The sequence below is a fragment of the Colletotrichum scovillei genome, assembly GCF_011075155.1.
Source record: "Colletotrichum scovillei strain TJNH1 chromosome Unknown Contig00004, whole genome shotgun sequence".
NCBI classification, from domain to species: domain Eukaryota; kingdom Fungi; phylum Ascomycota; class Sordariomycetes; order Glomerellales; family Glomerellaceae; genus Colletotrichum; species Colletotrichum scovillei.
The window spans coordinates 53,665-74,827 of record NW_023336262.1 but is presented as its reverse complement, the minus strand read 5'-3'; the positions used below and the strand labels follow the sequence as shown (position 1 = coordinate 74,827).

At 49.3% G+C, this 21,163-nt stretch overlaps 8 protein-coding genes across 8 annotated transcripts; 4 read left to right on the top strand and 4 right to left on the bottom strand.

Moving 5' to 3' along the window:
- Positions 1-503: 503 nt before the first annotated feature.
- On the bottom strand, positions 504-1,686 carry HER10_EVM0011592 (pyridoxal reductase; the record flags this gene model as incomplete). The annotated part of the gene is made up of 4 exons (XM_035481020.1): positions 504-895; positions 965-1,400; positions 1,459-1,550; positions 1,617-1,686. 4 exons carry the CDS (start codon positions 1,684-1,686, stop codon positions 504-506), a joined length of 990 nt encoding a protein of 329 aa, XP_035335384.1.
- A 3,429-nt stretch (positions 1,687-5,115) lies between these two features.
- Positions 5,116-7,371, top strand: HER10_EVM0006202 (alpha-N-arabinofuranosidase A; the record flags this gene model as incomplete). Its single annotated transcript, XM_035475794.1, has 7 exons — positions 5,116-5,266; positions 5,321-5,897; positions 5,965-6,041; positions 6,113-6,291; positions 6,347-6,841; positions 6,898-7,030; positions 7,100-7,371. The coding sequence occupies 7 exons, from the start codon at positions 5,116-5,118 to the stop codon at positions 7,369-7,371; spliced, it is 1,884 nt and encodes a 627-aa protein (XP_035335004.1).
- A 605-nt stretch (positions 7,372-7,976) lies between these two features.
- On the top strand, positions 7,977-9,123 carry HER10_EVM0005047 (uncharacterized protein; the record flags this gene model as incomplete). The annotated part of the gene is made up of 4 exons (XM_035474672.1): positions 7,977-8,081; positions 8,161-8,390; positions 8,459-8,808; positions 8,870-9,123. The coding sequence occupies 4 exons, from the start codon at positions 7,977-7,979 to the stop codon at positions 9,121-9,123; spliced, it is 939 nt and encodes a 312-aa protein (XP_035334917.1).
- Positions 9,124-10,220: 1,097 nt separating this feature from the next.
- On the top strand, positions 10,221-11,658 carry HER10_EVM0012085 (epoxide hydrolase; the record flags this gene model as incomplete). Its single annotated transcript, XM_035481488.1, has 4 exons — positions 10,221-10,905; positions 10,967-11,156; positions 11,215-11,500; positions 11,566-11,658. The coding sequence occupies 4 exons, from the start codon at positions 10,221-10,223 to the stop codon at positions 11,656-11,658; spliced, it is 1,254 nt and encodes a 417-aa protein (XP_035335428.1).
- A 230-nt stretch (positions 11,659-11,888) lies between these two features.
- HER10_EVM0003123 (low-density lipoprotein receptor YWTD) lies at positions 11,889-12,788 on the bottom strand (the record flags this gene model as incomplete). The annotated part of the gene is made up of 1 exon (XM_035472809.1): positions 11,889-12,788. One exon carries the CDS (start codon positions 12,786-12,788, stop codon positions 11,889-11,891), a length of 900 nt encoding a protein of 299 aa, XP_035334774.1.
- Positions 12,789-13,572: 784 nt separating this feature from the next.
- HER10_EVM0004751 (3-hydroxyacyl-CoA dehydrogenase) lies at positions 13,573-14,548 on the bottom strand (the record flags this gene model as incomplete). Its single annotated transcript, XM_035474384.1, has 2 exons — positions 13,573-14,345; positions 14,377-14,548. 2 exons carry the CDS (start codon positions 14,546-14,548, stop codon positions 13,573-13,575), a joined length of 945 nt encoding a protein of 314 aa, XP_035334891.1.
- Positions 14,549-15,772: 1,224 nt separating this feature from the next.
- On the top strand, positions 15,773-17,503 carry HER10_EVM0007244 (uncharacterized protein; the record flags this gene model as incomplete). Its single annotated transcript, XM_035476805.1, has 1 exon — positions 15,773-17,503. The coding sequence occupies one exon, from the start codon at positions 15,773-15,775 to the stop codon at positions 17,501-17,503; it is 1,731 nt and encodes a 576-aa protein (XP_035335075.1).
- A 1,763-nt stretch (positions 17,504-19,266) lies between these two features.
- HER10_EVM0006757 (uncharacterized protein) lies at positions 19,267-20,886 on the bottom strand (the record flags this gene model as incomplete). Its single annotated transcript, XM_035476334.1, has 1 exon — positions 19,267-20,886. One exon carries the CDS (start codon positions 20,884-20,886, stop codon positions 19,267-19,269), a length of 1,620 nt encoding a protein of 539 aa, XP_035335036.1.
- Between the last annotated feature and the right edge of the window lie 277 nt (positions 20,887-21,163).

Sequence of the window (21,163 nt, the reverse complement as noted above, 5' to 3'; positions counted from 1 at the left end):
TGGGCCGTTACAAAAGGTAAGGTACTTAGGTAATCCAGCATATCTACTAAGTAATGTTCATGATCCTGTTGGGCGTGGAGAGCAAAAAATCAGGTCTTGCACATTGTTTCAACCTGCTAAGAGGAATCGAAGTCGAGGATGAACCGCAGGCAACATGCGCCGCACCATCCCTGAGTCAGAACGCAATAAGGCAGGTAATGGATGAACGTGCCTTATAAATAGACACTTGGCCCTTGCACATTTCTCCCAACATCATCTTCGCCGTCTTGGCGACTGGCGAAAGGACAGCCGTGCTGGTAAACCACCAGCGCTTTGACACTGTTGTGGACGCTAAATCAATGTGTGAGAAGTAGTTACTCCAGGCATTTGCCTAGGTGTGCAATACAGCAAGCGATTACCATCGTCTAAGGCAACATTTGTATATTATAGTAGCATTTCCGCTACTCTGAAGACTTTGAGATATATTACAAATCAAGCAGAAAGCATGGAAAAACGGCCAATCCTCACTGGTTAAGATACTGCTCAAACTTGCCACCATAGCGCTGTCCTGCGATGGGCAAGCTCTCAATCAGCGCCCAAACCTCTTTCAAATCGTCGTCGCTCAGCTCCACGTCTACGCAGTTCTGCACCACTCGGTCCGCTTTTGTCGACCCAGGAATCGGGATGGCTCCCTGCCGCCGCACCCAAGCGATGGCCACCTGCGCTACCGTCACACCCTTGCGCTCGGCAATCTTTTCGACCGCCTCGACAAGTTTGAAGTTCTGGACGAACGCGTCCGATTTGAAGCGCGGCAACATACGGCGCATGTCGTTGGCGGGGAGATCTTCAGGCTTGCGGAACTCGCCGGTGAGGAGGCCGCGGCTGACGGGGCTATAGGCGACGAGAGCGATGCCGACTATAATAGTTGTTCGAGTTAATCATTGCTATATTGTGAGAATGCGACCCGGGATGGCAAAAGACTTACGCTCGTGGCATGCCTCGGCGACACCGTTGGTTACGGCATCGGGCGTGAAAATGCTGAGCTCGATCTCGACTGCCGCGATGGGGTGCACGGCGTGCGCGCGGCGGATGGTCGCGGCGCTGACCTCGCTAAGGCCGATGCCGCCGATCTTGCCTTCCTTGATGAGTTCCGCGAGGGCCTGGACGGAGGTTTCGATGGGGACATTGGGGTCGACTCGAGCGCACTCGAAGACGTCAATCTTTTTGCAGCCACCAAGGACTCGTACGGCTTCTTCGACGGAGGCCCGGATGCCCTCCGGGCTGCAGTCCGGGATGTGGGTCTTGCCGTCATAGGCGCCCTTGATGCTGAGGACGACCTTGTCGGCATCCTGTGGGTTTTGCTCAAAGTAGTGTTTGAGTAGGTGCAAGGAATTTCTGTCAGGAGTTCCGTAGTGGATTCCCTGCTTCCGTATTAGTTCATCTTCTATCAAGAATGGCCTTCGTTGATGGTAATCATACCCCGTTCCAAACGGTGGCACCCTGTTCGAGCGCAGTCTTCATCAACTTGGTTGAAACAGAGAAGTCAATCTGGTCCCAAGGACGGGTCAATGCTGTGCATCATTGTCAGCAAAAGAACAGAATCTTGTGATGCCTGTTTTTAAATTCAACGAACTCACCCATCAGTCCGTAGCCGGTTGGCCCAATGGACTTTCCGACAATGGTCTTGGTGGCTGTAGTGGAGCTCATGTTGACGATGACCAAGATTGAGGTACCAAACTTCGACAGGGTATGGTGCTTAAGGTGTAGTGTACAAAGTAGATGTCTTGTAAAAAATGCTGGATTGATAATGCTCCAAGTTCAAAATCGTTGAGAGGTATCTTAACTGCGTATATATACACTTGATTTCGATCCAAACCGTCGCCATCGCCAGTCATTGCAGGAATGCCTACCACCATAGGTAGTGCTCAGGTACGGAGTACAGTGTCCCCAGAAATTAAGTCCGGCTAATTATCTCCAGGCGTATGGGCCGGGGTCGGCCGCCGCCTCAGCCACTTCTGTCGGTCTCGGGTGGGCCTTGGTAGGGTTTACGGAGCTTATGATAAGATCCGGTCCGTCTCACTCACAGGCTGCTGCTGGCGGTGCAGGGAGATCTCATCCCTTATTGGGCGATTCTATCGGATTTAGCTCGACATGCCCTGAGTGACGACGCAGCATTCTTAAGCGTTAACCAAAGGTCCAATTCGGTGGGCGTGGTCTACCAAAGACCCAAATGTGAGTGGATGCGTTTCCACTGTTAACTTGGCTGCCTAAAATAAGAAACATGTAGATCCTTCGGGTCTTGAGAGATAGGTAGGCAGACACACTTGATGATGCTACCTCAAGACAATATCTGAGGTACTTGTGTAAGATAGTATCTAATGCCTGAATATCCATACAAGACGATCTTCAAACCCTGGCATGCTCTCGAACCCAGTCTTTGCTATCACCTCTCCAGTCTCGAGACTCCTCACGACGATGTGGGCTCATCTATCCTGCCGAGCTGATCTCCTGCTCTCGCTGCAAATAGAGCCCGGATGGCTATGGCTTCCAGACATCAGCGGCTGACCTTGCTGAGTCGCCCCATTCATTCCATGTCGACCCTATTCCGATTCGAGTCATCTCACCAACACAGTCGGCATTGATCCTTACATTGGGCCGCAGCCGTAAAAACCTCGATCATCTAGCTGGGTGCCGTGCATCTCACGTCTCTCAAGCCAATGCCAGGCTGCTTAACGATGTCTAACCTCTTTTGGGGGTCCTATGCTCCGTCTAGTCCATTTGCCTTCATCAACGTACTCATAGTCTCTTCTTTCTCCTCGTTCAATATGGCGGCTGGAAAATTGGTCGCCTGGCCATTCTTAGCATAAGGTAGGTATTTCATGACGATTCCGCTGTCCAGCGCACAAGGAGGTGAGAACATATCACCACCTCCAGGTGGACAGTTACTACATGTATCCCAATAAGGCCTTGCGAGTACCTCTAGCCATCTGTGCGATACCTATATAATTTCAACGTGTCGGACCATCAAGACTTAACCCCGTGCAGTTGCCAATGAAAAGCTACGGCGGATAGGCAGACAGATATTGGGCTTTAGGTTGAGCTTCCACGAAAAAGCTATCAGAATAATTCAAGATGAGGATTTGGTCGCGACACGTAAGTGTTTTCAGCCTAGAGCAAATAATAAGTATCAAGCGATAAAAGATTGGAAGTACGCTCAGCCACCTTAGCTTTCCAAATTTAGGCGGACCCATCCGTGATCATTGCCATGGTATTCTTCTTATAGCTCGTCAAGATGAAGTTGCGAGGGGTACAAGCTACTGCTCGGGTCAATCGAGAAGTCTACGATGTTGTCCCAGTGATACCTGACGTTTTTTAGTCGTTCCTTCAAACATATTATGTCGATTGACTAAGGACTTGCTGAATCTCTACGTGACTGGTTTAAAATAGGCCAATCTTAAGATCACAGCCTGACCAGTTCAGAAGGCCCTTTCACTAGTATAACATGGCGCGCGACGAGCGGGTCTACGCCGCTCTTAGACGTACCATCGAGAGTGAGAGCGCACTTGTGCGGATTAAGGCAGGTGTTGCTACTGATTGAGTAGATATGGACGTAAATCTCGGTCAAAAACACTAAGAGGATATCGGTAAGGGGAGACTTAGCATCTATTATACAGGAAGAAAGTCTCTTCTAGCATTTGATCGGCATGATAATCTACTGAGAGAGGTTAGGCTCTACTTTAGAGGAATGCTACTTCCTGATAGTGTAAACACCAACATCCCTCAGTGATTCGGCCTCTGCACCCTCTCTGCTTCTAACAAACTTGACGGGCTCTCTAACTTTGCGTCTAAACATTTAATCCCCATGGACTTTTATTCTAGTAGCTTCTCTTTGCACGAGCGATCAGCTGCATTTCTCGAACGTCCGCGCAACCAATGTCTTTGCGAACACGAAGAGATATCCACGGAGACCACAAACGCTTAATACCTACTTAGCCATAAAGCTCAAGTTTTCTTTTGAAGGAGGCTGATGTCGAAGAGAGTATCTAGATATATTTATAAAGCTGTGATTAGTGGGAATTGTTGAGAATAACGGTTCTTGTCACTACCCTGGGCCATTGACATGTACACGAGCAACTGCTAGGATCCGCATGGCTTCCAGCAACCTCGACACATCTATAGTAGTCATTTATGTGAGTTGGCGTGTTATCATTCAGGCCTCCGAGGATAGACGGCCGTTTTTCCCGAATAAAGTTGACAATTATTGTTCATCGGGGAGTAAACACATTGCGAAGTCAAACGCAAGGTCATTATTGGAGCGGCTCTGTCGGCTCCCACGGGATGAGGCCCCCAGCCAAGTCAGGAGACACGCGAGCCCAAGGAATAAGACGCGGAGAAATGAGGACCAGGAAGAATCTAATACTTCTACGTAAACTAATTCTTCATATGTGAATGTTAAAGTAAACTTTTGTTTTCGGTTGTGTTGTAACTTCTCTATATTTGATGCCGAACACCCTGTATGCGCCATCCAAAGTAAGCACCTCTCCACATGCTACTTAGGGGATGCTCGTGGTTACTCCACAATTTGCCGTTAAAGCTACCCGCAATCTTCGGAGAGGAGCGTATATCAGCGCTTGCGGCTAGAAGCGAGCACGACTTTCCGCTAACTTGACCTTCCTTCACAATGCCTCCTTGGCATGATGGCCACCTGGGTGGTCGCTTGTCATATGTGCCTCCACCTGAACGAGCTCCTCGATCTTGGCAATCCCACTAATTCGTCTTGCATTCAGACTTCCGCGACTTTTCTAGGAACATAGAAACATCTACGGAGAGATCTCGAGCCGAACTGTTCTTTTTCGCCACCAATCACGATGGCGATGGGCAACAGTGATGCCTTTCATTCCTCTTTCGACCCTGTTGCCTTCTTCTTCCCAGTAATTGGAACTCGTAAGTTGTCAGTTGCCAGATGATATGCCAGACGTCTAAGCGCCATTGGAGCGTATCCAATACATGAAAGTATCTTGAGTCATGGTTGGCAATATTGATCGGTGATATATAGTAAGAATACTGGCTGCTTTGTGACTGAGTTAATCCTGGTAGCAACCTTCATCTCTCAAGACTTTGACTTCAAGCTAAGCCATGCACTGTTCTCAATTCTTTAGCATCGTAGCTACAGCTACTGTGGCAGGGGCACTCCTGCTTCAGGTTGATACTGGAAGTCCTGGCCATGAGTTAAGCCCTTTGCTCCACGGTCTTATGTTTGAGGATATCAGCAACAGTGGTGACGGAGGTACAGTTGACCCCTGGCCCGTCAAACATAACAATTAGCTAAAACCGGTGATAGGTCTCTATTCACAGCAACTACGAAATAACGCATTTCAAGGCGGTGTGACTACCCTCGACCCCTGGACAGTTCATTATGGCGCGGCGGAAATCTCCCATGATGCCCAAACACCACTGACTGACGCCATTACTTCATCCCTCAAAATCACAATCCCCACCGGCGCTGGTGGATTCACTGGCGTTGCGAACCCTGGCTACAGAGGCATCATCGTGAACGGCGGATACTACAACACCACTTTCTGGCTTCGTGGTGATTTTCAGGGCAATGTCAAGATCCGTCTTCTAAGCAATGAGACTGATGTCGAACATGGCTGGGCTATCATTCCCGTCGACTCCAAGGCCGATTCATGGACGCGATATGAAGCCGGATTCTGGACGACAGCCGCCGCCGATGGGAACAATCTCTGGGTTTTCGAGATCTTGGCCGAGACTCTGACTAGCGGAAGTATCAATCTTGGTTACCCGACCTTGTTTCCTCCTACTTTCAAAGGTAGAGAGAACGGCTTGACAGTCGATCTATCCGAAGCCCTTGTAGATCTCAAACCCCAGTTTCTGAGATTCCCTGGGGGTAACAATCTGTGAGTTGCCTCGGTATCCTTATCAACTGCAAGTCCAAGATCCAATCACTAACTACCTATTATACAGTGAGGGAGGCGGCCCGCATGACCGCTGGAAATGGAATGAAACAATAGGTTCTCTTGAATCTCGACCAGGACGTTGGGGTAGGGCCTCGCTGCACCTTGATGTTACTGCAATGTGAGGCAACCGACTGATGTTCTTGGCACTTATATAGGGACTTGGGGATATGCCAACACTGACGGCCTTGGCCTCATGGAATACTTGCAGTGGTGTGAGGACATGTCCTTGGAGCCTATCCTGGACGTATGGGCCGGTCTCGGACTTGCGGGACTCCCACCATTAGTAGGAGATGAGCTTGAGCCGTATGTTGAAGACGCAATCCGTGAGATTGAGGTATGTTGTCTACCTACGTTACTACGCATCAGGTACTTGCTAAAGAACGCCTTAGTTCGTCATTGGTGACATCAAAACGTCAGGTGGGGCACTTCGCGCGTCTCTGGGACACCCAGAGCCGTACCAGCTCAACTTCGTCGAGGTTGGGAACGAGGACAACCTCGCCGGCGGCTGTGAGTCTTATAAGCAGCGCTTTGTGCAATTTTTCGATGCTATCAAGGAAGCATATCCGCAAATAACTGTCCTTACCTCTACGTCTGACCGAGCCTGTCTGCCGGACCCAATCCCCGAAGGCGCATGGCTTGACTTCCACGACTACAATGTGCCGGACAATTACATCAACGCATATGACTTTTATGACGACTGGGATCGCGCTCATCCCGTGTTCATCGGTGAATACGCCAGGTGGGGCGTCAAATGGTCCGACATGCGAGGCGCCTGCTCCGAGGCAGTCTATATGATGGGTTGGGAGCGTAACGCGGATGTGATCAAACTAGCTGCCTACGCACCTACACTACAGAATTACGACCCTGTCAACGGCCAATGGACGGTAAGATACTGATTCTCTCACTGTATATACATGTTAAGCTGACTTGTCTTGGCTAGCCCAACCTCATTCCCTTTACTAACAAACCCGATGGCATCGTTTATACTCCATCTTATCACGTCAAAAGGATGTTTGCCAATAACCATGGCGATGTTGTTGTCCCCGTTACAGCTGATGCAGAGCTCAACCCTGGTGAGTTCAGTTCGCTCACTACTCTCAAGCCTTTGACAGCAACTGACCACGAAATTCTTGTCTACCTAGTCTGGTGGGCAGCAAGCATTAAAGGAGAGGGCCAAGTGATCGTAAAACTCGCCAACTATGCTTCCAACTCGACCGAGATTCGCATACAAATCCCTGGCAAGGCTGACGTTAAGGGATCGTTTACCTCAATCACTGCCAGCCCTGATGATGCTAACTCGGTCGAAAATCCCACGCTCGTTTCCGCGCCCGCTGTGCTGGAAGTTTCTGGAGACCCTGATGGTGTTTTTACCATCGAACTAGGGCAGTTCGGCGTTGGTGTTCTCGCAGCCTGAGGTAGATTTACGTCAACGTAAACCACTTAAAAGGATCATTGCGGTGACCTTGATGCAACAAGTGCGACCGTTGGTGATTACGCTCATAGCCTCGGTTGAGTCATCATACGACGGTCTGAACTTCGATTCATTCTAAAATAGTTACGGATATGGTTAAATATTGTCCGTAGACTGTCTTGGCCTATTATTTCATACAACAGCCCTTGCAAAATCTTTCCCAGGAGGTGTTGCGTCGTGAAAGTGGCCAGTCAGTTAGGACGATCACATGGGTAGCTGATTTCAATCTTACCGACGGTCTAATTATCAATCCGTCCTGCAACGCCCAATTCTGCCACCTGCTTTGTTGACCGTCATGCGGCTGAGGTGTGCGGGCGGGGGGTGTCAAGTTTCAGCTCCATCTACGCTCTTGTGGGGGAATTATACGGACGAAGTTCGACCGAAGACTACGCCTATTAAATTGAATTCTAAGCGTCCCAAAATACTTGGTCAAAAGTCCAGCTTGACGGCAAACCAACCCGCCAAATTCAAGTTTTCTTTTGGGTTTCCACGACTGGAGTTCATTTCTTTCTCTACGTCACACGTCATCTGATACGGCGAATCTCAACATGGTGAACATTGCCATTGCCGGAGGAACTGGCGGCGTTGGGCGTAGCATTGTGGATGCACTCAAAAACGATCCGAGACACTCCACCATCATCCTCTCTCGTACGGTACGCCATGATCGTGTTTCCAAGAAGCCTTTTCCCTTTTATAAATTCGTTTGTGCTTACAATAGTCATTCGTAAACAGGAAGCGGCAGAAGATGAAGCTGGAGTTCCTGTTGTGGCAGTTGATTACGACGACAGAACGTCCCTGCAGACGACCTTGGAAACCCACGAGATCCACACGGTGATATCAGCTCTAGCCCTCCACATCATTGGAGTTGGCCAGGCTCAAGTCAACCTCATTCAAGCAGCCGATAAGAGCAGTTCTACGCAGCGTTTCATTAGTAGTAGCTGGGCAGTGAGACCGTCTACTCAGTGAGTGAACTCTAGTCGCTGCGTGCTTGTCTGAAAAGTATGCACCTACTTAACCAGAGTCTTTCTAGCTATTTGAGTCTTTTGCCACACGGGTTCCAGCACATTGCTTCTTACAGAGAGCTGGAAAAATCGCGACTTGAATGGACAGCATTCAATTGCGGGTGGTTCCTCGACTATTACGCAATGCCCCATATCGAGACCTATATTCCGCAAACAACCTTTGTTGTTGACATGGCCAACAGGCGAGCATCCATACCTGGAGATGGAAAACAAAAAATGACATTCACCTATACCAAAGACGTCGCCAGATTCGTCGTGGAAGCTCTCGACCTAGCCACTTGGGAGCACGACACATATCTCATTGGCGACGAAATGACCTGGGAAGAATTCATTGGAATTGCCGAAGAGGCTCGTGGAGGTGATATCTAGTTCCCTAAAGTACATGATGATCGACTTACTAAGACTTTGATTGTTGATAGGGAAGAAATTTCATGTGACATACGATAGCGTTCAGAAGCTCCAATCTGGCGAGATCACGGAGCTGCCAGGCCAGGTTGCTGCATACTCGTATTTCCCGAAACAGTGGACTCAACAGCTATTCTCCACCTTTGGTTTCTGGGTCACTGAAGGTCTCTTCGATTTCCCAAAGGATAGGGTCCTGAATCAGGTATTTCCACACCTAAAGGTTACTGGGGTGAGGGAAATGCTTCAAAAGTCATGGGAAGGTCGATAGTGTCTCGGAAATGGCGGCGCAATGTTACCGAGCGCATCTCTAACTGTCTTTCCCCTCAACGTAGCTCAAAATTTATCAGTGCTTCACACTCATCACTGCGAATGGCTCAATCTCAACTGGAGTTCCTAGGATCGACGCATGCACCTCTCGAATGAAGTGAACGTTTCATCGAAATATTGTAGATAACTGAGTCGAGTATGAGCTGTTGGTTCACGGAAACCGTGTGACTAGCTAAAAGGCTCGTCTACTCGATCAATTTCTCTCAAGTACATGTAATTATCAAGGTAGCAAGTTAGGGTGCCGGAGACATTGTCCCAGGTCGTCATCGCAGAACCCACGGTTTCAGACAAGGACATGTTGCTCATGTGTGGTCCTTCATCTTTGTTTGCTCTTTTATCGCGAGGGGGGCTGGGACCATTTGCATTACCGTAGTAATTAGGGACCTAATAGGTCCGGGACTAAAACTGGTCAGGTTGATATTGTATGGCTGATACAATGGGAATCTGGTATTCTAGGAAACGCCATTGACAATGAGGAGCATGGGCAAATTGTTATAGTTGGCACAATCCCATAGGTCGCAGCATTAGTTCCCTGACTTGGGGTTCATTTGCGGGGGCGTAAAGTTAGAGCTGACTGGCTTGAATTTCCCCCTGGGTGAGATATGCACACGACTAACATATTTCTTTCATCCTGACAGTCCTCCGCTTCGGGCTCCGCGTCCGACGGTCGAACGTGACCAGGCGTGACTAATGATCATACCCACTCTCGCCTTCGCCAAAGTCTTCCAGTCCAAGGATCATTATCCCCATACCATAGCGCCCGAGTCGAACGCGGCATTAACATTGCTCCGAGTCTCATTGCTATGGGCCTGATTGGGGGTTCTTAGTACCAAAGTATTCTTTCCTCGGTGGCCAACTTGTTGTTATTCGCCATTTGATAACAGTTTTTGAAAGATCAGCACGGATAGTGATTAGTTCCCATTGTGTGGTTTTTCTGACGATATAAGGTTGTGCGTTAAACAGATGAATGAACTTTGATTTTCTTTTCCTGCACTCGTAGTCTTTCTGTCAACTTAATATCAATTACAACCGCAGGACATGTGGCCACTACTGCCCACCTTCTTGACCCTATTTCAGTATACCGTGGCTCTCGAGACGACACCGGGAGTCACAATGGCTCCCCAAGAGGAGTTCAACCTTCACGTTCCTGATTCCAGGATCGAAGATTTCGCATCTCTCCTCTCTGCTTCAAAGATCGGTTCCGAAACCTGGTACAACAAACACGACAATAAGGACTTTGGAACTACCAGGAATTGGCTCGCTGAAGCAAAAGATGCGTGGCTTGAGCTTGACTGGCGAAAGCAAGAAGACCGCATTAATAGCTTCCCCAACTTCAACATCACCATTAATGACGTCGATGCTGGACCGACAAACATCCATTTCGTTGGTCTCTACTCCAAGAGAAGCGATGCCTTACCGCTACTTTTTCTGCATGGGTGGCCCGGATCTTTTCTCGAGTTTCTTCCGTTGCTCGACATTCTGAAAAGCAAATATACTCCAGAGACACTTCCTTACCATGTCATTGTTCCCTCTCTGCCTAACTATGGACTTTCGGGTGGGCCAGTCGATATTGAACTCACGCTTGAAACAGCGGCGAGGCTGATGAACGAGCTTATGATCACTCTTGGCTTCAACTCAGGCTATGTTGCCCAGGGCGGCGATATCGGCAGCTTCCTCGCCAGAATTCTGTCAGCGAATCACCCACAATGCAAAGCCTTCCACAGTAAGCAATATTTGCTCCATACTTTCAGTGGGTGTTCAGATTTGGACTAATACTCAGACAGTCAATATGCTTGCTCCATCATCCCAAGACGAGCTTCTTACTACGGCCAACATCTCCGAAGATGAGGCACAGCACGTACAGCGAATGCTGAACTTTAGCGCTACCGGGTCGTCGTATCTTCTGGAACATGGTCTAAGACCCTCGACAATTGGCCTCGTCCTATCATCAAGCCCACTTGCCATGTTGGCCTGGTAAGCTCCATGTGACGGCTTGACTTGCAAGATACTGTCGTTGCCTAACACTATCTAGGATTGGCGAGAAGTTCCTCGAGTGGCCTGATTCCCGTTATCCACTTTCTGTTGACACAATTCTCACTATGGTGAGCTTTTACTGGTACACAGACACTTTCCCAAGGAGCATGTATCCCTATCGTGCTCTCGCGAGCGCAGCAGCAGCAAATGTCCTCTTTTCTGTTTCAACATCCAAAGAAAAGCCATTTGGCTATTCGGTTTTTCCAGCAGAGAATATTCTCTTGCCGAAAGCGTGGGCTGAGAAGGTCTATCCAAATCTCGTGTTTTACAAGCGCAATGACAAGGTATGCCTGGTTCCATCAATACCTCTTGTGTTCATGTTGTACATCTAACTTTTAAACTTATACAGGGAGGACATTTTGCGGCATTAGAGCAACCTAGCATCTTCCTGCAGAACATTGAAGAGTTTCTAGCGGTTGCTCGACCACTGATTGGGCTTTGATGGTTTAGCGTCCAGGCGCGTGAGGTCGTCCACTTCTGGTCGTGCTTGATCAGAGGATTGAACTATGAATCATCTCGTGTTAGTGATACGTCTCATCACAATGGCACAGTTCATTTTGGGTCACCAATGCCTTCCGAAAGTCATAATATTGATGGAGATTTGAACATATGTTAGATTCTCTGTCCTTGTTGTTCCATTTTGATTTCTTCAAACTCGCTATCCTGATGGGACTATACAACTGCGATCCCCGTAATGTCACCCAGTTCGGAAAATAATACCGTCTTCTTGTACGTTTTCGTATCAACAGAGTAGACTCCACCGGCAAGGTCTGTCACGTAGACTAGACCCTCCCGCTGGTCCAACGATAGACCAATGGTTTCGTGTAATCGTATTGCCAGAGTTTCGTGTTTCTCGCCATCAGGCATCATGGCTCGATTAAGTGAATTTCCAGCAGGAGGATCTCCTCGATCTGTCCAATATAGAGCGCCACTTTCCTCGTCAATGTCGAGGTCAATTGGTTCGGGAAGCTCGCCGATCACCATCTCGATTTGATGGAGTCGGTCTTCGAATGAGGCATGTATAGGTGCGCGGAAAATCCGCCCTTGGTTGCCCTTGGATGGTCCTTTCTGTGTCCAGTAGAACACGTTTTGCTGTTCGTCTACAGCAATTCCAACGCACCACCTTCTTTGATCCACCCTCTTTTCATTGGTGTCGCCGGTTGAGACGAGGACCTCGACATCAGACCCATCGAAGTTGGACCGCATGACCTTCATACCCTCCCGGTCGCACCAGTACAGCTTCATACTCTGCTTGGCGATGGTGATTTGCTTCGGTGTGAAAACACCAATGGCACCTGCTGGCACAATGATCTGTCGATTTGAACCATCCAAGTTGGCGCGCTCGATTGAGCCGTCGTTGGACTTCAAGCTAGATCCCATATTGGTCCAGTACATATGACCTTTGGCATGATCAATCACAATCCCGTCGGGCAGATTTACCATGTTGTCGACTACTGTTCGAAGGTCGCTTCCGTCTGTTAGACATGATAAGATGCGCCCACGGCGACTTTGGGGAGGGTGAGATAGGTCGGTGTCCAGGATGTACAGGCGTTGTTGGATTTGAGAGCCCATGTCGCCTGCCCAACAAGGGTTACAATTAAGGTGTCGAATGGCAATGCAATAAGTTAAGATAGTCAGTTGATCAAAAAACTTCGGTCGATCATTTTTTTAGAATCAGATATATGACCAAGGACTTGTTTTATGACCTGGCACTTCCTGCATGGGGACGTATTTGTTTTCATGAAAGCCTTCGAATCATTAAACGAAGTGGAAAAGTTTTCGTTTTCGTAGTATCGTCATTGCCCTGCTTTGCGTGTCGATTCGCTCTCGGCCACTCCTGTATTCCCGATAAATGGAAGTCGGTATTCGCACTTCGGTCTTCGTGACACGCGCACAACGTTATTGTGTCCACATTGTTGTCATGCAACACGGACCCAACCTCTTCTGAACGGGATTGATTCCGCACTGATCAGGGAGCCTCCCTTTCCGCTAATCTGGTATCCACCCCCTGTTCCGCCCACATGGCACCCCGGTAGAGAGGCCATTAGCGTTTGGTAGAATCGGCAGATCACTGCTACGAACGAAGGATGGATCGATGAGCAAAGAACGTGGCATACCAAAAACTCGGATTCCACTGCGCCTGAACACTTGCGCTAGTAGCCTGGGCTTTTGGCACTCGGCGACTGTACTATTGTTCATTCACCCATTTGAGCATTTACTCAAGCTGCATGCTCTGGTTCAGTAAAGCCGAAATGACGGATCATTTGTACTATCAAGTCTATGCTGAGGATATCAAAGGATAAGATCTAGATGGAGAGTTACGAAAAGCTCGCATGCAGTGAGTCAACCCTCCATGCTACTCCGCGACCGGGTTCTTGCTTGTTTCTGCATAGCTATCCCACTCTTTCCTCACGTTCAGGAGTCGTACCAACTCCTCATCTCGCTGCTTCGCGAGTTGTCTGTAAGCCCTGTCATCCACGGCCTGCCTCGTTCCTGAGACCCATTTCTGCCTCAATTCTGCCGTGACTTGAGGATCTTCAGGTGCGTACCAAGACATCAAGGGACCCAGCAAATGATCCGCCATGTACTCGATTCCGCCTTCACCGCCTCCCAAGTGCATTAACATGTTCGGACCCATTACGCCCCATCGAAGACCGGGCCCATAACTCATTGCTTTGTCAATGTCCTCAACCCCGGCAACGTCCTCCTGTAGTAGGTACATGACCTCTCTCATCAAGGCTGCCTGGAGACGGTTGGCGACGTGACCGACAACTTCCTTTTTAACGTGCACTGCCTTTTTCCCCATCTTTTCGTAAAACTCCATGGTGGTACTGATAGTTTCAGATGATGTCTGCTCACCGGCGACTACCTCCACAAGGGGAATGAGGTGCGGAGGGTTGAAAGGATGGCCAACAACGCATCGTTCAGGCCGGCTTGATTTATCCATTCCAAGCTGTATACTTGAACAAGTCAGGCCACTGCTGCTGGTAGCAATGATTGTGGTTGGCCGAACAATGTTCGCCATGTCGTTGAACAATCTCCGCTTGAAATCTAGTTTCTCCGGTCCGTTTTCTTGCACAAAATCGGCGTCCACGAGAACCTCGGCCATGTTCGTCGTGAAAAAAATGTCTTCCACTTTCGCTGTGGCATTCTTGACGACCCAGCGTCGAAAGAATAGGCAGGGCGTCAGTGACAAGGGATCGAAGGAACGTTTCGGCAGCAGGGTTGACATCGAAAGCTGATACTTGAAGGCCCTGTGCTAGAAAAAGAGCAGCCCAAGAGGCTCCAATAGAGCCACAGCCAACAATGGCGACCTTTTGAATATGTGACATATTCAAGAGTAAGATCAAAATGCGGGCAGGGGAGTTCTTTCGTAAAATTTAGAACGGCGTGGGTTTTAAAGAGGCTGCTATGTTGCAGTATCTAAATTCAATGACGGTTGAGTGTTGCAGTTGATTAAGATTTCCAGATTGAGAGAAGCAAGACGGAGCAGCAGAGTCGCCGGGGGGAAAGGTGAAGTCTGACATTTATGGTAAAAAGCAGCATAGCAAGCATCTATAGATTACCCGCAGTGGCTGATCTTGAAAACAAAGCCAGCATCATGAAATGAAGAGATCGGGTCATCGTGAGCACATGGAACAAGAACCTGCTTGCCGGCGCCTCCGAGAGGGAGAAGAATATCACCGGGCCGATGTTGGGGCTCAAAGTCTCGAACTCCGAAGAGTTGAACTGTGAAGAGCCCACAACGCCGATGAGTGGACACCGATGAAGACACCGTTTTACGGGGTAACGGGAATAATTCCGCGCGCGGAATCAGAGAGGCGGGTCCGCGACTCACGCGCCAGCTCCGGATCGCCAGAGCTTGGCTCTCCCGGCCCCCACATTGCTGCCGCTAAATGTTCCAGAAAACTTCTAATCTGTTAAAATGGATTTCCACGAGTTGGACCATGATTCTGTTCTAAGCGGAAGAAGGTGAACATCACACCGACACGGGATACGGAGTGGCCAATGATGATCTCCTTGCAGACTCAACGTCATTTTCGCTACGTCAGCAAGTACCAGCCCTTCTAATAATCCTAGCCTTTGCTGGAGACCTCGGCCTCGACCTCCGGCTTTCGCGTTGATATCGCACCCGGTATGTGGACCCCATTTCCGCAGCATTCGGCTCACACTGGGCACCGATGTGAATCCGAGCAACGTCATTTTTCTCCGTCCTCTTCCCCACAACCTCGGCTTCGTGCTGCATATTCCCGCAATGCTTCAGGGGCCAAATTTTCGATAGCGGTCACACCGCGTCACTTTGCGGTCCTTCCGAATTCCCTGGTATCACCTTCCGCTTTACATCCGCAAGGCCCGTCGTTGGCAACAGTATATCTCTTGAGGCGAAGGCTGTTGAAGAACACCATATTTATATCCACCACCCTCTTGGCTAACCGACCTTTCCTCTTCATCAACACATTCACATACCACATTCGAACGGATCCCTCTCGAACCAGCACAACTCCATACACCTTGTTCAGACTCGTACTCCATAATTATCAAATTTGCCCGTCACTATGGCATCAGAAAGGATTCCCGATGTTTACGGTCCGGGTACCTTCACAGACAAGACCTTCACCCCCGTACCCGAAGACACCGAGCGGATCTTTCGTCTGATAGCAAGCCAAACACCGGGCTTCACTCAAGATGAGCGTCTTCTTTCTCGAGTCAGATTTACCGGAGAGGCGTACCCCGTCATCCCCGGTCCCATCAAGGCAGTTTCTGTCGCTGCCGCCCTTCACGCCATGACCGGCGTGCTTGCAAATGAAATTCTGTCCATCCGCGGCGTCGACAAGGAGGACAGACTGATATCTGTCAACACCACACACGCAGCTATCTGGTTTGGCTGTATAGCCACTGCGTTCCTCGATGGTGTCGATGTTGTCAGCATGGTCAAGCAAGGCCAGCTCAAGAGCCTTCTGCCTGATTGGGAACGGGGTTGGACCGACACTCCTCTCAAATACCGTGCGACTGGCCTCTACCCAACCAGCGATCCTGAAGTATGGTATTCTCTTCACGGCAGCATGAACGCTGATCCGGTCCTGCGATCTATCGGCGTCGACCCATCAGCACCAATCAGTTCCAACGATGAGGCGGCCGCGCACATTGCTGAGCGCACCTCAAAGCTTAGCCCAGAGAAAATGGAGGTCACAAATCTCTTAAATGGATTTTGCGGCAGTATCTGCTTCACGCCTAAGCAGTGGCGGGAGTCTGAGATGGGACGGTCCCTTTCTAGGCACCCTCTAGTCAATGTAAAGAAGCAGGAGCAGACGATGCCCACACCGCCGATCGCGTTTCCGCCTCTCAGCCCCGACGACAAACGGCCCTTGGCAGGGGTCAAGGTTGTGGAAATGACCCGGGTTATCGCTGGGCCAGAGATTGGGACCATTCTTGCTTCATACGGCGCAGATGTAATTCGCGTCAACCCTCCCCACCTTCCGGACATCAACATCATGCAGCTCTCGTTGAACGCTGGTAAGCGCACGATCGCCATCGATCTGCGAAAAGAGGAGGATGCTTCGATTCTTAAATCGCTCGTTTCCGACTGCGATGTGTTCATCCAGGGGTTCCGCATCAATAAGATGCCCAAATTTGGCCTTGGACTGAATGATCTCCTGAAGATGGCTGGTGACCGTGGCCGAGGAATCGTGTATGTCACCGAGAACTGCTATGGACCGGACGGATATTATGCTGAGCGGCCCGGCTGGCAACAAATCGCCGATGCTGCGGCTGGCTCTGCCTATGTTACGGGAAGATCTTTGGGACTTCCGAACAACGAGGCTGTTCTTCCGAGCTTGCCCATTTCCGACATGTCCACCGGTGTCTTGGGCGCGGTTGGCGCAATGCTAGGACTGAAGCGGCGCGCGACTGAGGGGGGAAGCTACTACTCACACGCCAGTCTCGTGGGCGTTAACGCCTATGCCCTCACCGAAGAGGTCGGCCTCTACCCTGAAAACACTGTGGCAGAATGCAAGCAGCGCTTCCAATGGGGTGAGATGAGAGGTGCTCATCATGTTCTGGATCTCCTAGTGACTGTTTGGAATGGGTGGACAAAGGTTCTTGGTGACTTCTTCAACCCTGAAGGCGAATGGTTCCAGAGCTTTGATTCAAGTGCCTTCAACAGGAAGCGCTTGAGTATTTTGAGACCTGTGGTCAAGTTTGAGGGGGAAAAGGAAATATCCCCCGAATGGAAAACTCCGAGCGTTCCATACGCCTTCGAGAAGGCCGAATCCGTCAGGTTTCGTTGAATAAATGTTTGTAATAATTGCATCTCAAAAAAGTACACTCATGTTATATATACGCAAAGCAACGTGACACGGCTGATGTAGCTGCTGTTGGAATGTCTTCGTATAGGTGGCGTAAGACCCTTAGAAAATTAAAAAGATATCGTCACATCCAAAGTTTCAAAGGTAAGGTTCTTAATGGGCCAGCTTAAAGTTCACTTTCCCCCAAACGAAGAAGATCATCGTTTTCAAGCGTGTCCTTCTCAAAGCCAAATAAGGACTGGTTCAACATGGCAGTCGAGATTTCTCTAACCCCAATACTTGGTAATGACACAGTCCACCACAATGCACACGCAACAGCCATCTTCAGGAAGTCGTTGGGTGCTGTTATCAGCCCAGGCTTGACAACACAGGCATCGAGTTGTGCTTCATGCTCTTTAGCGAGAGCCAAGACCGCAGTCTCAGTTTTTCCCTGTCGTACAAAAGCGTCAGAAATGAAGCAAAATGAACAAAGTGATACATAAATCTCAATGTTACAAGCCGGAGCTAGTGTCAGAGTGTCACTAAGAATGGGGAGGGCGGGAATAATTGACACACCCGCAAAAGTGAGTACTCAGGCTTGAAGCTTGGAGTTTTGGACTGGTCTCTCTCTGTCTTGGCACCACTCATGTATATGAAACGGAACGGTGTGTTCTTGTCGTTGTTAGTCGTCGAGGAGCTACGGGCTTCCAGCATTGCTCGCAACCCGGCGAGAGGTGATTCGTAACAAACTCGACAAATCTCATTCCAGTCATATAATGTCGATTTTGAGGGTGTAATAGCCACTGTCCTATCGCCCCACGGAAGATCACTTTTAGCACAAGCTCCAAAGTCAAGTTTGGAGCATATAGAATAAGCGTACCAGATGCACGCATCAGCAGTGGCGAACTCTGATTTAGTTTCGACAGAGTACTGGTCGTAACCTTCAACAACAATATTTTTCAGCTTTGAGTGGTCGGAATCGGAACTGGATTCTGCTGATATCCTCAGCGGTTGTCGAGTAAGAGCAATGACTGTCTTTATTGCAGGGATACGAAGACTCTGTTTAAGCAACTCCGTTCCTACGAAGCCGCTTGCACCAGTTATGATGAGCTTCATATCCATCTAAGTGCCGTAGCATGAAGCCAAGGCCGGTCCGTAAAGACGAATACTATCCGAGGGGAGCTGTCGGTGGCTTTTGACGGCTACAAGTTGTGCTTCATCAAAGAGCATCATCAAGACTTGGGATCCGACATAGAGGCGCGAGCGTACTTATATACTCGATGATTTCACTCGTCATGCCCAATCCTTTGCATGCCATGCTACACACCTTTTATTAACGAATGACGTTTGCAGTTCAGAATGGATCCGAGTAAGCACTAAGATAAAATACGTTGAGGCGCAGTTGAAAAGGGCAATGACGTAGATTAGTCATTCCCAATACCGTCACAGGAAGAACTTTTGTACTTAGCTCTGTCCCAGGGCTTCCCCCTCAAAAGATGAATGTACCTTACGACTTGAAGAAGGTAATAGATGATGGCGGTGATGGTGGGGTGCTTTTGCATGTAGGCATGGGTGAACTAGGTATTTTACACATCAAATTGGTTGATGGGGTTCTTGATTTCCTTGTGACGCCTTGGAGTCCAGCTGAATCTATAGGAAGCGAATATGGAAATCTTGAGACCTGGTTTTATATCATGGTTCATCAACCCTCTACTAGATTGCTAACTAAAGTAAGAGGTAGGTGGCCACTCAGAGCCTTGACTGAACTAGCAGAAGTTGAATCCCAGCAAATCGTTCGAGTGACAATTGTTAAGGGCATCCTGATACTCCGGAATTCCACCCATGAAACTCAAAGCTTCACGCTGTTTTCCAGGAATGTTGCCGCCCATGTACCAGGTTGTCTTGTTGTGTGATAAAAGCGTTGCGCTACAAAAGTCGGCCGTCAAACGTCCCCATCTCTGTTCGGCTGCGGGCTGAGGATCGATTCTTGACAGCCCCCTGTCCCGTAGACGAACTAGTGTCTCAATGATCCAATCACTTTGTATCTCCGAGATGACTGGCCCGATAGCAGTTGCGGTCGGACTCTGTGGCCCGTACAGGAAGAATAGGTTCGGGAAACCCGAAGTCGTCATACCCAGGTACGTGCGAGTTCCAGTTTTCCACATTTCGTTCAGTGACCTGCCTTTCAGACCACGGAAGTTGACTCTGCTGAAGCTTCCCGTGATGGCGTCGAACCCCGTTGCGAGGATCAAAGCGTCAAGCTCATGGACAGTGCCATCCTCCATTCTCACTCCGTTTGGTAGAATCTGGTCTATGGGATTCTTCTTTAAGGCGACGAGGCTGACATTATTTCGGTTGAAAATCTCGTAGTAATTTTGCTCAAGGGATGGCCGTTTCGTGCTAAATGGGTAGGGCGGGTTCCATGGAGCAAGGTTCTCGATCAATTCAGGGTCATCCACGTGTATCCTCTGTCGAACTTTGTCCCGCCAAAAGTTGTAGAACAGGTGGTTCGCTTCCAGGTTTGTCATGAAGTCTGAGTAATTGCCATGAGTAGGCGCAAATCCGCCCTCCTCCCAGAGACTTTCAAAGAGGTGTTGCTGCTGCTCTGGTGTGTCATCCATGGCCTTCCTGGTGACCACTGGGTATGTGAAGCCGGCCCTAGACTTCTTCATTTGGGAGAAAAGGTCTGCATAGCCACTCTTGTCTGGCTCTCCATCCACCGACAACCTCTGCCTCATCGGCATGGTACAATTTGGTGATCGCTGGAAAACAATGAGCTTCTCGGCGACTGGACCTATCTCCTGAACCAGTTGAACGCCCGTGGCCCCTGTCCCAATGATGCCCACGCGTTTGCCGGAAAGATTCAATGGTTCGTGAGGCCAATGAGCGGTATGAATCAATGATCCATCGAAGCTGTCAAGACCATTTAGATCGGGAATGTATGTCTTGGCGGCAAAACCCATCGCGGGTAGCAGGAAGCGAGCTGACATGAGTTGGCCATGGTCGGTGACAATATTCCAACGGTTGGTGTGTGCATCGAATGTTGCATCAGTGACCCTCGCGCCGAAAGTGATGTCCCTACTAAGATCCCACTTACGGTCAACAAATTCGAAGTATCGGAGAATCTCAGGCTGACTGGGGTATTTCTCTGACCAAGCCCATTCTCTCCAGAGCTCAGGATCAGAAAACTCATAGAATGGCGTGGCAGTGTCGACACGGGCGCCGGGGTAGCGATTGTGCCACCAAACGCCTCCCAATCCGTGGCCTTCTTCAATGACCTGGACTTGGAATCCCTGTTTGCGTAGGTTGCGAAGAAGGTAACATCCGGCAAACCCTGCACCAATGACGATAACGTCCGAATGCAGCTCTTTGGTGTGTGACGGCATTGTCAAATCGAAGCTTCCTGTTCCTCAAAGTCTAGAAACGTGATGGCTATGGAATTGTCTGAGGATGTATCGAGGAATTATCATCATTATAGGAGTCTCATTTATATTTATGTTGCCTATTTTATCTCAATCGAATCGACGAATGCATTTGTCGTTCAGCTGCGTCCTACACATCAATGCGAGTGTCGCCAATGGTAGAGACACTGGATCACATCTCCCTGCACCTACGTTATCAGCCAGTGTTCCACGGCTTTGCCATCCGATAACAATTAGTTCA